This window comes from Vidua macroura, chromosome 20 (assembly GCF_024509145.1).
Source record: "Vidua macroura isolate BioBank_ID:100142 chromosome 20, ASM2450914v1, whole genome shotgun sequence".
In the NCBI taxonomy this organism is placed as follows: domain Eukaryota; kingdom Metazoa; phylum Chordata; class Aves; order Passeriformes; family Viduidae; genus Vidua; species Vidua macroura.
The window spans coordinates 9394392-9408631 of record NC_071590.1 but is presented as its reverse complement, the minus strand read 5'-3'; the positions used below and the strand labels follow the sequence as shown (position 1 = coordinate 9408631).

The following is a 14240-nucleotide window of genomic DNA, read 5'->3' as shown; positions in this document are numbered from 1 at the left end:
TCCTTTTGCTGCCCTTTCTTGGGCACATGGCAGGCAAAGACAGCACAAAGTCTGGTGACCTTGCTCAGTGTCCTCTTGCCTTTCACAGTTTCTGCATTGCTTAATAAATTCATTTTCTCAGACGTGAGTGGGAGCTTTATGCCATGAATTCAGACAGCAGTCCGTGTGTTGGAGCAGTGAGTGAACTTCTGGAATGTTTTCCTCCTCCCTGTTTTTGTTTTTCCCCACTCCTCTTTTTCCTTCCTTGTAATTCTTTTTCATGTATTTAATTCATCTGGTTTTGGACATCAGCTGATTTGGAATTGGGGGCAGGGGGTGGGCGAAGGGAAGGGAAGGAAGGAGAGTGAAGGTAACTGTGGGTTTACATGTACTGGTGATTTGTAGAAGAGATTTATGCTCCAAGTGCTTGTGTCCTGCCCAGTAACTCCAGATTTAACAAGTTTCCATGCTCCTGACTCTGCATGTGATTTGAAGTCCAAAGTTCTGTGGTAGGAACTTGGATTGTTTGGGACTGTGTCTGAAACTCTTAGGAGTAAAGCAAGAGAGATGGATAATATGACTTATCCCATGAAAAGTGGGCAGATTGTCCTTGGACTGGAAATCCACGGGTTTGAAATTTGTGATTTTTCCTTGTAATTACTGCCATAAGTAAGGATGTGGCTGTCTTTTTTTTTTTTTTTCTTTAATATATATGTGACATTCACATTCTCCAGACAGAGAGACACAATTCTGTCTCTCAGGAGAAGCACAGAGAGAAGAGAAAACAATCTTTATCTCTGCTCCTTTGTTTTCCCCATGTGGAATGTGGTGTGGAGATTGTTTACCTGCAGTGATTGCTGGGTTGGATTCTGGTGAAGGTTGTTTGGGGTCAGTGACCAATGGGATCCAGCAGTTGGGTCCAGCAATGGGATCCTGTTGGGCTCTCAGCAGTCAGTCATGAGTTAGTTTTAGATAGGTAAGTAAGAAGTATGTAGAACAGTACAGTATCTCCCTAAATAGTATATTAATGTAATAGAGTATAGTTTTACTAAAGCAGATCCTTCAGCCTTCTGATCTGGAGCCAGACATCAGCATTTCTTCCCTGATTTCCAATATATATATATATATCTATATATGTGTATACACATGCACAAAGAATGCAGAAATCAAAAGAAGTAACACTGATCTATGCTACAAAAGGAATCAACAATTACAAATGGGTCTTTAAAATTCTGCTGTTGAGGAGGTCAATGGAGGCTTTTTAACCAAGTTTGGGTAGGGTGAGCTTTTTCCTTTGAGGCTTCCTGAGAGCTCCCATCAGAGCCATTCTTTGGGAATACCCACTTTGAGTCTCTGGGTAGATTATCCCAATCCCAACTGCATTAAGTTAGGGAAACCAGAAGTTTCCAGCAGCTTTTAAGCCATTTCACAATTAAATTGCTGCTTGTCCCAGCTGTTTGTGTGGGATTGGGCCGTGCTGAGCGTGGCCAGGTGTTGTCTGTGACTTGTCTGCCCAGGGAGGTGTGGAGTCACCATCCCTGCCCCTGTTAAAAGTAGGACTGGACGTGGCACTCAGTGCCGTGGTTTAGTTGACGAGGAGGTGTCAGGTCATAGGTTGGATTGATGATCTCCAAGGTGTTTCCCAGCGTGGCTCAGTGTGTGATTTGTGTGGTTGCCAGGATCCAGCCGGTGCGCTCGGAGCCCGTCAGCATGCCGGGGTCACCGCGGCCCGCGGCCGACCGGCGCGGCGTCTCCACGGTCATCGATGCTACCTCAGGTAGGAGCTCCCTCATTTTCTGTTCCGTAGTCATCAACCTGCTCTTCTGTTTTGGCTGGTAACGTGTACTAATCCTTGCCATCAAGGCTGTCCTGGTTTTCTGCACTGCAGGGTAAGTGCTGTCTCATACAAATACTCAATTCTGCCATAATGATGATTTTTTTTTTCCCCCCCCTCTTACCACTTAAATCTGAAGTCACAGCATTGTGGTAAGATGTGGACGTACAATTTATGTAAAGTTTAACATGAGCTATAGAATGCTAAAAATTGCCTAAACTAAAAAGCAGAACATTTACAAATACTAACACTGAAATGCTTTTATTAATGAATGCCTAAAGCATAGAATATTACAGTTCCATCTCGTTTATAAAGTAGCTTTCATTGAAATGTAATCATAAATGTAATTGATTTCTGTGACCAGTCGGGACAACAGGAGAGTTTATCTAATGTTTGTGTAATAGGCACATTTTCACTGCTCTGCTCTGAAAAGAGTGTGTAGATTTAATACTACAGTGGTTGTGTTAATATCAACAGAGTAATAGATGTTCTATAAAGTTCTCTTTTCTCCTCAGTGCTGGGGAACAGCCTGTCTAAAGAAACAAGGGCAGCAGCAGAGCTTTATGTTCCAGTGCAGCTGCACAGCGTCTGAGGGTCCACACAGCAGGATTTTGTCAAATAAAATCTCTCACAAGTAGAATTATTAAACACACAGCATTAGTCAAACAGTCAAGTCGGAGAGGATTTTAATCTTTAGTGATTTGAAAATCCCTGGAGACTCCTGATTGGATTGAGGTTAAACTGTAAAAAGAGACTGTAACACATACAGAAAGGGGTTTCTGAAGGTTGGTTTAAAGAGAGTTAAAATAAAAGCTCCTGTTTCAGACTCTGTTTGCTGTTTGATGTAAATGCTGAGTCCAAGATACTTCATTGTTTGCCAAATGAATTTATTTGGGTATTACAGGATATTTCATATATGTGTTTATAACAGAGTTCAATAGTAACCACATTTACTTTGGATATTGAGAATTGTCCTTATAAATTCCATTTCAAATATTTAAAAGTTGTTAAATTAATTCCTGTTGGGCTTAGACAAACATCTGGTGCTGGTTATTGAAGGGGAATTTTGTTTGCTTTACTACATGGCAAAGTAATTTTGAAAATAATTGTTTGATATAGAAGAAAATATTAATGCATGAGTTATGATTTTTTTTTTTTTTTGCCTAGTTCATCTATGCTTATTGCTCCTAAAAGGTTCCAAGTTGGAATCACAGGAGTGCTTCAGGCTGTATATGTGACACTTGAGATTCAGAGTGATTAATGGCAGAGCTGTGCCTCACTATCAGCTGATTCAGAGAGAGATATCAGCATTATCAGGGTGGGGATTTTTCCCTCCTGTGTAGGAGCAGTGCCTTCACCTGTAACAGGGATGTGCAGTAATTCTGAGATGTGATCATTCTGTAACTGTAGCACTTCCTGAAGCTGTGTTACTCCATCTACAGCAGAAACAATGGACACACAGGACTGTGCCCCTTCCATGCTGAGCAGCTTTTCCTGAGGTGTGGATGGGGCTTTAATATGAACTGACTCATGTGACTGTGATGAAGCCCCATTTGTAATGCCTTTAACATGTGTGTCTATATTAAAATCGCCAAAATCCATTGTAAACATTGTTAGGACACTGAGAATATATTTACTGTACAGCAGTGACTCAGTTTGGTTGTAACACTTCATAAGTTTCTGGTAAACAATACATGGGTTTTGTTAGGGACATGCTGATGGCAGTGTTTTATTTACTTCACCCAGACAGGTCGGGTTGGAATTGATTCTTGATTCAGGGATTTTAGCATCTCTTTGCAGGTTTTGTATTGCCTGATCCTCACTCTTTCCTATGCAGAACATAGGGGTTCAGATTCTAAATTGTGTGATGGTTTAGGGGTATGAATTGTTGCAGAGTAAAGGAGACTCAAGGAAAATATATATATGCTGTTTTTGAGATTTCAGGCTGTTCTTGTAACAGGGCCTAGCAAAGAAGAGTATTTTATGCTTATTTTCTTCTCCTCCCACCTCTAAGATGTGCAGAAAACTCCATTAATCTCAGCTGTGGATGGGAAGGGTTTGGTTTTAACACCACTCATGTACAGCTCATGTGAGTTCTTGTGTTCCACTCCACCACTCCAAGTATTCTCATTTCCTGCTCTTCCCACGGCGTGCCCTACACAGCTGATGTTCTTTATGGAAAAGACATTTTTAGGTTTGAAGGATTTTTAAGTAGGTCATAAATTTTTCCTGCCTGGGCTGAACCAGGAAGTGATTGTTCAGCTCTGCCCCTGCACTGGGGCCTGTTGCACTTTATGAAGATGCTTATCTGGAGCTTTGATTGCCTGTTGCTTGGAGATGCAACCCCTGTGGCGCCTCTGCTTATCTGACTCATCACTTCTCCTTCCTATCAAAAGACTCCAAGTACATGTTTATCATCTCCCATTATCCTTCTGCCATTCCCAATAGCTTCCTTCCTTCTCCCCCATTGGTGACAATTTGTTGTTGCATTTATTAAGCAGTTTGTGTGGTTTTTTTTTTTAATTTAAGCATGTTTTTTTCCTCATGTGTCTGTAAAACTGTGGTGTGCTAAGGACAGTCTCATAAGATCACTTGGAAAAGTCTTCATTTAAAAAGTGCAGAACTCTAATGCTGTTAATAATGAAAATTTACAGTGGCATTCTCAAGGTGGATGGCTGAATCTGTAAAGGTTACTTGGATATATTTTAAAAATGTATATTACAGTATGCTTCTCTCAACTCAAAATTCTCCCAAGACACTCTTCTCTGGTTTATTTTTTCCAAGAAAAGTTTGCAAAAATTCAGTCACCTAAAGCTACTGGACCCTTGTCCCTCAGTGCACATATTTTAGTCATATGCATCATAGAGAATATACCCTCAAGGACTGAATGCACTGTAATTCCAGATGCTGTTCCAGATTGGCAGCTGGAAATGGTAGAGGGGGACAGCAGTGAGTTTAAATCTTTGTAAAGCAGGAAGCCTTTGGTGATAATGCAGCAGCAGAACCACTGCACGGGTAGGAGCTGCTCACTGTGTGCAGCAAGCAGAGGGTGTCTGTCCCTCCTCCCCAGAGGTGTGCTCAGGCTCTGGGCTTGGCTTTGACACAGGTGGGTTGAGCCTTACTAAGTCAGGTTCTATTTATGAGCCCAGAAATGAAAGAGAAACCTTAAAGAGTCCTCCTGTGTGCAGGTGATGCTGCAGCTGAAGGTCACACTCTTTACACACCCAAACCAACCAGGCATCTCTGTGAATTTACATTCTATAACCTGTAAAGGAATGACATGCATCATATGTGTTACACATCTGAAAAACCAAACCTGCTGGGACTCTGAATGATGAATGGTGCACAGATTAGGGGTATGGGCAGTCAGCTCTGGGCTTTCAGAGCTACAAGAGCTCCAGGGAAAGGATTCTGCAGCAGTTGCTGGTCAGTGAATTTGCCCACAGAGCTGCACTGAGTGCACACAGAGTGTTTCCCTTCAGCTGCACCCCAGGTGTGGGCTCAGGTCCTCAGGTGTGCTCAGTGACTCAGTCCTGCTCATTTAAGAGAAGTGGCTGCATCTGTGTGTCTGTCTATGGAAAGCCTTGTTTATTCCCTCACACAAAGAGGTTTTGGACACTTACCCATCAGCCAAGTATGATTTGGTTGCATTGCTAGTGGAGGATGAGAACATTGAGGAATTGTCTAATCTCTTTTTTTTTTTTTTTTCCATCAACCTCTTCCTTTCCTGCTGGGAGGAGATCACAGAATAGAATCATAAATCTATTTCTTTCTTGCCTAGAATAAATGCTGAAATGGAGTGGGAAGGATTTCAGTGAATGGCAGTATTTAATGAATAAAATTAATTTGTAGAAGAAAAAGATTCAGAGGATTCTTTTCCTCATTAATTGTGTGTGGGGTGGGGGGAACCTTAATGTTCTCAACTGAAACCTGGTGAGTGCTGTGCTGCAGGGGGACGCACACATCATTTTTTAATGAAGATTGTTTATTACTGTTGTATGAAACTCTGACAATACTAAGCTCGCTTCTGGTTACTTCAATCAATGCCCACTTAAAATCAGCTTGTAATTTAGTACTTCCCTCTCTTTTGTGTGTGACTGGCTGGTCATGGACAGAGAGCTCTGCCTGCAGAGGGTTTGATGAACAGAAGAATTCACTGGGGCTTTGTGGGGGAGGGAGTTGTCCTTTTCTTGTTCATCACCACACCTGTGAGGCAGAGACCATGGGACAAATTTTTACTGTCCAGCAATGCTCTCACTTGGAATTTCATAAACACTTCTGCTGTCACACCTTAAACCATCTGAGCTCCTTTCTGTTGTATGCACAATCAAATATTTATTCCCAAAAGCTGTACAGCACAAAGTGCTGCCTGGGAGCAGTGCAGATCAGTTATTCAGGTAGTAAAGATGTGTGAATGCAGCTGGCAGATGAAGTCACCAACGTGGTGAATTCCCAGGCTGGCCCTGCTGCCACAGGCAATAAATGCCAGGCTGAGGCAGGGCTGGGCTCCCATTGCAGGAGCTCCGGTGTCACGGCTGCTCCAGCTGCCCTGCTTGAGTGGAGCCAGCCAGGGCTGCGGGGACGTGAAATCAATCCGGGCTGCAGTCCTTGACCTGAACCTGTAATTACCTGCATGGGATAAAGGTGGTTTGTTGTGGCAGAGAGAGATTGCACTCCGGGCTGCAGAGGATAATGCTGAGCTTTGAAGGCAAGGAAGGGGTTTGGCCCCTGGGCTGTTCTTCACAGTAATTGAGAGGTTTTAATAATGGGCAGAGAACAAGCTGCTCTTAGGGGCCATCACCTGTTCAGGAACACAAAAAAACCGACCCAGCACTGCTTGGTTTGTAGTTACTCACCCTGTCAGCCTAAATTTACATGAGTTTAAGTTATGTTTCTTTCCTGGAATAACTTCTGTGCTGATCCTGTTAATGTATCTATTTTAAATGCTTAACATTTTATGTATGATTCCCTGACTAGTGACAGCATGTGGGATATCTCAGGTATCTTTGTTTCCTCACATGTGCTTTCTCTCCATCCAGCTCATCTGCCTTGCTAAGTGTGTGTGTGCATGAGCTGCATAATGCAAAATTCTGGTACTCAGAATGTTTTCAACTTGATTTATTTCATCTAATTTGAGAAAATGCTATCTGATGATTTTTGAAGAGAGCCTTAAGACAGAGCTGACTCCACCAGGCTCCAAGATGCCAACGCAGTGTACATGATTACATCTGCAAACAGCTATGCCCTATAGACTGGGGAGATGTGAGGAGAAATTGAAATGACCTGACACTACTGACGGGGCACTTGCTGCTGGATCATTGCCTGGACTGGGAAAAGACTCAGCTGCAGGGATACATGGAGTGGCATTAATGTCTTGAAACACTGGTGGGTGTTTTCTGGAGGCAGGAGAAGTACACTGGAGAGGACAGGCAAGGGAGCAGTGAGTGAAAGGCAGCAGAATCATTAGATACTGATTTAATTTTCCACCCTGTGATGATTGTGGGTGGTTTAGTCAGTTCTGGAGGTGGCAGCTCAGTCCCCACAGCACAATGTGGTGATGTGGGGTAGCTTTACCCTGCGAGGGACAGAGGAGACTCCTCATCCCAGTTTGCCTGTGGTACAGCTGAGCAGTCTAATAGTGATTGAAGCAATTCATCTCTTCTAAGGTGGTTGCATTTCAAACCAACCCCGTATCAGCTTTAAAAAAATGCTGCTGCATGCATCTGATTTCACAGATGCAAGTGAAAATCAAAAATCAGCAATGTCTAGGCCCTGCTGTGTCGGGTGGAATTTGAATTGAAGCAGTTGAGGTTCCTGGAGGTGCTGCTCTCCTTGTTCACCTACCCCAGGTGATTTTTGGCCCAGCAGTTCCTGTGTCGATGTCACAGCTCCCCGAGTGAACTGTGACCTCCCCAGCATCGTAACCAAATCCAGGGGAATGGGGTTTTTCTTCACACAGGAAGATAAGTTGCAGTGGGGCCCCCAGGGGCCCTGATAATGGTCACTGGCACAGTGCTGCTGCTCCCAGACAGTTGTTCTCGTGTCACACAACCTGCCTGACGCGTGTACAGGGCTCCATTAGTGCAGCCTCTGCAGTGTCTCACTGCTCAAGTGTGAGCCACTAACTTCCAGTTGGGGAAGCCACCTTCAGTTCACATCAGCTGAAAAACTGCAGTGGGCTAGAGCATGGTGTAAGCACAGAAATGCCATGGCTTTCTTTAGGGGGGAAAAAATAATCTTGTTATCCTGGGTATTTTGTGCTAGTTAACAAAAACTCGTCATTAATACGAGATTCTTATGTGCCCCTTAATTATCTTCCATTAACAGCTGTTAATGCTGTGTGTAGGTAGCTTTAAAGCTCTGAATAAGTGGGAAGTGTTGATTCTAATCATATCTGACACCACAATCTTCTGTGGAACAACACATGAGCTGAGATTCCCGATGGGCTCCTGTAGGATACAATATTTATTATAGCTGGAGATCTAAGAGCTCCCAGCTACTGTTAAACTTACAAGAGATCCAGAAACCTCAGTGTCTGTACTTGTGTTTTGAGAGATTGCACAGAAATAACACACCACTGGTATTTGCAGGCAGCGTGTGCACTGACATTTCTGCTCTTTTCCTACACTGCTTAAAGGAAGCATTTTGCAAATCTTTATATTTTTTATAAGCTTGTAACATATTCTAAGCTCATCTATTAATCTAGGCTGCTTGAAATGGCCTTAAAATGGATGTGCAAATTAAAAGAGTATTTGAATTTTAGACTGAGTATTGTTTCAGGGAAAGCTTTATTTGTAATCAGCTTGTAATAGAGACATTTTTATTTAGTGATTTCAGTAATTAGGCTTTGTCTTTCAAAGTATTTGCTCACCATTTCCCATGTTTGCTTTGAAAACATCTAAATATGCCTCATTATTTCTTGTTGCCACTTTGGCCTGCAGTCTCTGTTAGATGTCAATGGTTTCAGCCATCAGGATTCTGGTTCTGATCCTCTTGAGATCCTCCAGCTTGTCCTCCCCTCTTTTCAGGGGGTGTTCCAGAACATCAGTCCTTGTCCTCAGGGCTCTGCAGACCCTTCCTTTTGTCTTTCAGCTTTCTCCTGTTGTAATTTTTAATGTAATGTCAGCATAAGCACTTATTTTCACCAGTGTTTATCCAAAAGGAGCAGGTTTTAGCAATTGTCCATTAGAATGTGATAAGGATGAGTGAGCAGAAGTGTGGATTTGGGGATCTGACACATCAAACTGAGCTATTTGGCATGATAAATTAGCCAGGCATTTCATCTACTCTAAGGTGGAGTTTAAAACCTTGAGGGTGTTCCAGTCACAGCCTCCTCACCCTGGCTACTCGCTGGAGTAAAGATGTTCTCTGCTGGGAATAAATATTTATATCTAAGTTGAAATACAGCCTGTTGGTGCTTACTTGTGTATATATTTTATTGCTTTGGTGACGTAAGGGGTAAAGAAACAGATGGAAAATATTTTGTTTTCCTTAATTATCCACCACTGTGGAATACCCATTGGCTTGGAGCTGTGGCTCCTCCCCTGCCTTGGACTCCATCCCTGGCATCACCCCAGCCAGATTTTAATAGTTCTTTATCTGCTGCTTGCATTGCTTTTAACTTTCACTTTTTATTACAACCCAGGCTGAATTGGGTGCTGGTTACTGCTCCAGCTCTGCCTGGAGAGCTCTGAAAAGCCAGAGCTGGTGCCAGCAAGTGGCTGCTGCAGAGAGCAGGGAATGGGAGCATGGGGTGAGAGGAGCCCCTGATTGTCACCATCCTCCTCCTCAGCTGCTCTGCTGTGCAAGGAGAGTCCTGGAGGTCCCAGCCTCCAGCTGTGGGGCTTTTATTCCTGCTTGGAGCAGCACACCTGGGGTCTCCTCCTTCCAAAGGGAACGTGGAGTCTCTGAGGGAGCACGTGAAGCCAAGCACTCCCTGTGCTTCAGCCTGGTGCTGCTCCCCTTGTGGAGGTGAGAACGAGCAGGGCACAGTCAGCAAAGACAGGAAACAAGGTTTGGGGTTATTGGCATCGTTCTCCTGGGATCTGTCCAGGTGAGAGGTGGTCCCTGAGCCCTGGTGCCCCGAGGCTCCGCTCGGTGCAGGCCTGGAAAATGGAGCAAGGGGGAAGCAAAAGGTGCTGATATGAACAACATATGGTTTTTGCTGGAGTTTGGCCACAGATTTAAGGCCTCAAGAGTGGATTCCTGGGGCCTTCGTATCCTATCCCAAAACCAACACGAAAGCCTTTCCAAATACATTTTATAAGCTCTGCGATTGTAATAGTCCTATCAGAAATCCCATGTCCCCAGGTCAGCTGGGGTGCAGACCATCCTCTCCTGAAATCCCAGGCTTGCCAAGCCTTTCTTCCCTGGCATTTCCCTGCAGCAAGAGCGGGCAGCCATTTGTGCCTGCTGTGGAGCGCCCTGGGGGCTGTGGCACAGCTGCTTTCCCTGGAGCTCACATCTGCTCAGGAGCAGGGCTGGCCTGGCCCTGTGTCCCAGCTGGCCCTGGCTCCCCACAGCCCACCTGGATCCAGGATAACTGCTGCGTTTGGGGGGCTTTGGGAGGAGTGGGAGTTTTGGGAACTGGCTCTGCCACCCCCTTTTGTGCTGTGTTTCCTCAGTGCTGTTGGTGTGAGAAGTGACACGTTCGTAGCATCTTTCAGTTTTGGGACACTGCAGAGAATTCTGACTATTCACTCCAGGAAAATGCTACCTACTTAATTTTACCTCGATGCAAAAAAGCAGGAGAAGCCACTGCTGCAGTAAGAATCTTGCTAGCTCCTTGCAATTCCCATTAATTGGGATTTTCACCTCTATTATTTACAGCAGGAAGGTTGAGCATGCTGCTGTGTGCTCTACTTTTTGCTTATCACTTAAAATAGATTTTAAAAGTAAGGATATTTTTACTTGTGATTGAATATAAGATGTAGCAAATGGCTGTAGATCATCTGCAAAGTTTTTGTGTTGCTGGTGGATTTTTAACAAGCAGAAAGTTGCCATGAAAGAATTTGAAGAAGCAAAAAGTGCTCTGGTAGTCTTTTGGTTTTGGTGTTTGTATTTAAACTCCAGGGAAAAAAACCAAATATAAGCAAACCAGCACTCAGTATACAGAGAAATGCTTGCAGGGAGCTGCATCTTAGCACTGAAGTTAGATAAAAAATTCACTGTATTATAAGTGAACCATTTCCCCCTTGATTTGTGTCCAAAATATGAGGAAAAATCTTGCAGCTGCATTATGCATTTTACAAAAGAACATATGCATGCATTTAAATCATTTACATTTCATCTTTGCTTTCTCTTATTTTTAACCCATATTGTGGTGACTGACAGCGTGTTTGGAAAACTGAGGTTGAAAGCAAAGTTTAAACTTTGATGCCCAGTAAGCTGAACTGCCAGCAGTGCTTCACTATTTCATGATTTTATTTCAAAGTTTGGCTCATGCTTTTTTCCTTTCTCTCCAATGAAATGTGATTGAAACTTTGTGAATCTCGCCGACAAAAAAAAAAAAAAAAAAATCAAATCAGACTGCAGTTGGTTTGTGCTGGTCCTACAGTTCTGCAGAGGAAGGTAATCCATCCATGTGGAAGCAGGTTCTTGGGAGGGTTCTGGGTCAGGGCTCAGTGAGATTATTAATTGGTGATCATTAGGTGGTATCAAATATTCCCTGTGCTATGAAATGGTTTTTGGTAGGGGCTGAGGAGGGGCACCACCAGCTCTCTCTGACGTGGCCATTTCTAGCACAGCCCTGTCTGTTAAACTGGGAACTGGTCCTCTGCAGCAGGAGTTGGGAGAGTTTGGACTGGGGGTGTGATGTTTTTAGTGCCATCAGCAGGCAGCACTCCCCCACTGCTGTGCATGAACAAATAAAATCCAGCTTTATTGGCCCAGTTATGGCCTTTTAATAACCCTTCAGTGAGGGATTGTGCAAGGCGTGAAGTGCAAACGCCCGCTCCGGGTCACAGCTCGTGACAGGGACACGGAGCTGGCACGGGGGTGGCAGGTGAGGGCTGCCCCCTCTTCCAGGGGGACATGGAGGTGGCAGGTGAGGGCTGCCCCCTTTTCCAGGGGACATGGAGGTGGCAGGTGAGTGCTGCCCCCTTTTCTAGGGGGACACAGAGGTGGCAGGTGAGTGCTGCCTCCTTTTCCAGGGGACAGAGAGGTGGCAGGTGAGGGCTGCCCCTTTTTTAGGGGGACACAGAGGTGGCAGGTGAGGGCTGCCCCCTTTTCCAGGGGACACAGAGGTGGCAGGTGAGGGCTGCCCCCTTTTCTAGGGGGACATGGAGGTGGCAGGTGAGGGCTGGCCCCTCTTCCAGGGGACACAGAGGTGGCAGGTGAGTGCTGCCCCTTTTTTAGGGGGACACAGAGGTGGCAGGTGAGGGCTGCCCCTTTTTCCAGGGGGACACAGAGGTGGCAGGTGAGGGCTGGCCCCTTTTCCAGGGGACACAGAGATGGCAGGTGAGGGCTGCCCCCTTTTCCAGGGGATCATGGAGCTGGGCTGTGCAGAGCAGCAGCACCATGCAGAGGTACCCAGTGGTGCTGTGGACTGGGGTTTGTCACCTTCCCCTCGTCCCACAGAGGTGCCCTGGTGTGGCACTGCCACCAGAGCAGTGACAGGACGCAGTGCCAACACCCAAACCTGCCCTGTGAGGAGCCAGCTACAGCCTGGGCTCTGTCACACAGCCAGGCTGGTCCAGGGTACCAGAGCTTGGGTCCATTGCTGCCTCTGAGCCCCGGGGTTGGCAGGGACAGTTTGACACACACAGAGCCACAGGGTGTGCTTGTAAATGTAGGTTTGAAACTGGGATATTTGCATTCATCTCTTGGATTCAGAGCTCAAAATACAGAGGGAGTTTCATCCCTAACAGCTTGCAGAAATTTTTCCTCGTTCTCACTTCCCACAAGAGTTAAAATTCCAGTTCTTAATTTATTTTGCTGGTAAAGATTGACTTATAATTGAGGATATCACGTGGAGGACCTGTAACTTATTTGTATATCCATCCTTGCATGTTTAAAACCAAGTCAAGAAACTAATGAGGTTACAACAATATTGCTGATCCTGAAGCAAATACAGTTGGAGAACATATGCTTTGGTTTTACATTTCTGCCTCTAAAAGGTGACATGTCCCGTGTTTGTCATTTAATTTAACATTCTATATATTTTTAAACGGCTGTATGATTTGAAGTCTCCAGCTGCCAGGCTTTGTGCTAAATGAGGTTGACAGTTCAGTGATGTGGAAGGCCATTATCTCACCTTTGTGCTTCTAAACTGTAGCCACTTGCCTTTGCCTGCTCATAATGCATTTGCTGCCTTGCAGCCCAGGAATTTTTAACACCTATTGAAAGCATTAATTAGCTATGCCACACTGATGAGCACTTTAAGTGAAAAGCAAGAATTGATGCTGCTCTTTGAGTTGGTATTTCTCCCACTTCAGAGGATAAGGAGTACCTAGAGAAATGAAACCCCCCCATATTCTCAGCACACTCAGGCTGTGAAGCCCTGACTGTGCCCTGGCCATCACCACAAGTGACAGTGCCACATCTGAGCTTCTGTCCACGTCCCATCCCTGTCTGTGCCTGGGACATGAGGCCATGTCCTGATAAACAGCTCTAAACAGCTCCATCCCTGCCAGCTGGTGCTATCTATAAACCAATAAACCAAAATTCAGCCTTTTGCATCCTGTTACTGCTGTCCTGAGTCAGCAGGTCTCAGATAGGATCATTTTTCTCTTGGAAGAGGGATAATCATTACTTGGCCTGTTGAAGTTCAGTAATACAAGAATAAATGTGTCAATTGGATCTTAAAAGCTCACCAGCTAGAAACTCTCCCTCTTGTCTGATCAGGCCTCCAGTGCCTTTGATCACCATTTTCTCTTCTTTCTCAGCAATCTTCTTGGGTTTCCCCATTTTCCTGGGCCCTTGTGACAGTGTTCTGCTGCAGATCCCAGCTGTGCTCAGGCACCATAAGGTTTGGATGATTAGTCAGCATTTGGTTTCCATACATAGCAAAAGTATGTCTGGAGAAAATATCCGTAGACATATTTCCAGGCAATAGGATCAAAGCCCTCTCTAGGTTCTCAATTTTAATTTATCTCTTCTTGCTTGCTGTAGAAGGAACATCAAATGGAATCCATGTTTGCAGGAGGGAAGGGAGCCCTTTGCTGGGTAGTTTAGGGAGCAGCATTCAGCCCAAAGCTTCAAATCCTGCCCTTTCTTCCTCCACAGCATTGCCAAGCTCTGAAGTTTGGGATTTGTGCCTATGTTTCTACCCAGCTGTGCCTTCTTTCTTTGAATCCTGAGACTTCTCCCATTTTTGTTTCCTTTTTCCTCAGATTTTCCTCTTGCCTCCAGTCACAGCTGCTGAGCACATCTTCCACCTTTGTCACAGTGTTTTCTGTAGTTCTTAACCCCTGTGTATGCTCCTGTT

General features: G+C 44.8%; 1 protein-coding gene across 12 annotated transcripts in view; it reads left to right on the top strand.

Moving 5' to 3' along the window:
- BCAS3 (BCAS3 microtubule associated cell migration factor) overlaps positions 1 to 14240 on the top strand; it is a 299013-nt gene that overhangs the window by 124975 nt on the left and 159798 nt on the right. For 11 of the 12 annotated variants that reach the window (XR_008440115.1, XM_053995311.1, XM_053995318.1 and 8 more), the window contains one exon: positions 1659 to 1756. Coding sequence is in view for 11 of the 12 variants with exons in the window: in XM_053995311.1 (XP_053851286.1) it covers positions 1659 to 1756 (98 nt within the window). In the remaining variant the exon portion in view is untranslated. Of the gene's footprint in view, positions 1 to 1658; positions 1757 to 2328; positions 2649 to 14240 lie in introns of those variants that run through there. The other variant, XM_053995319.1, reaches the window with a different exon arrangement.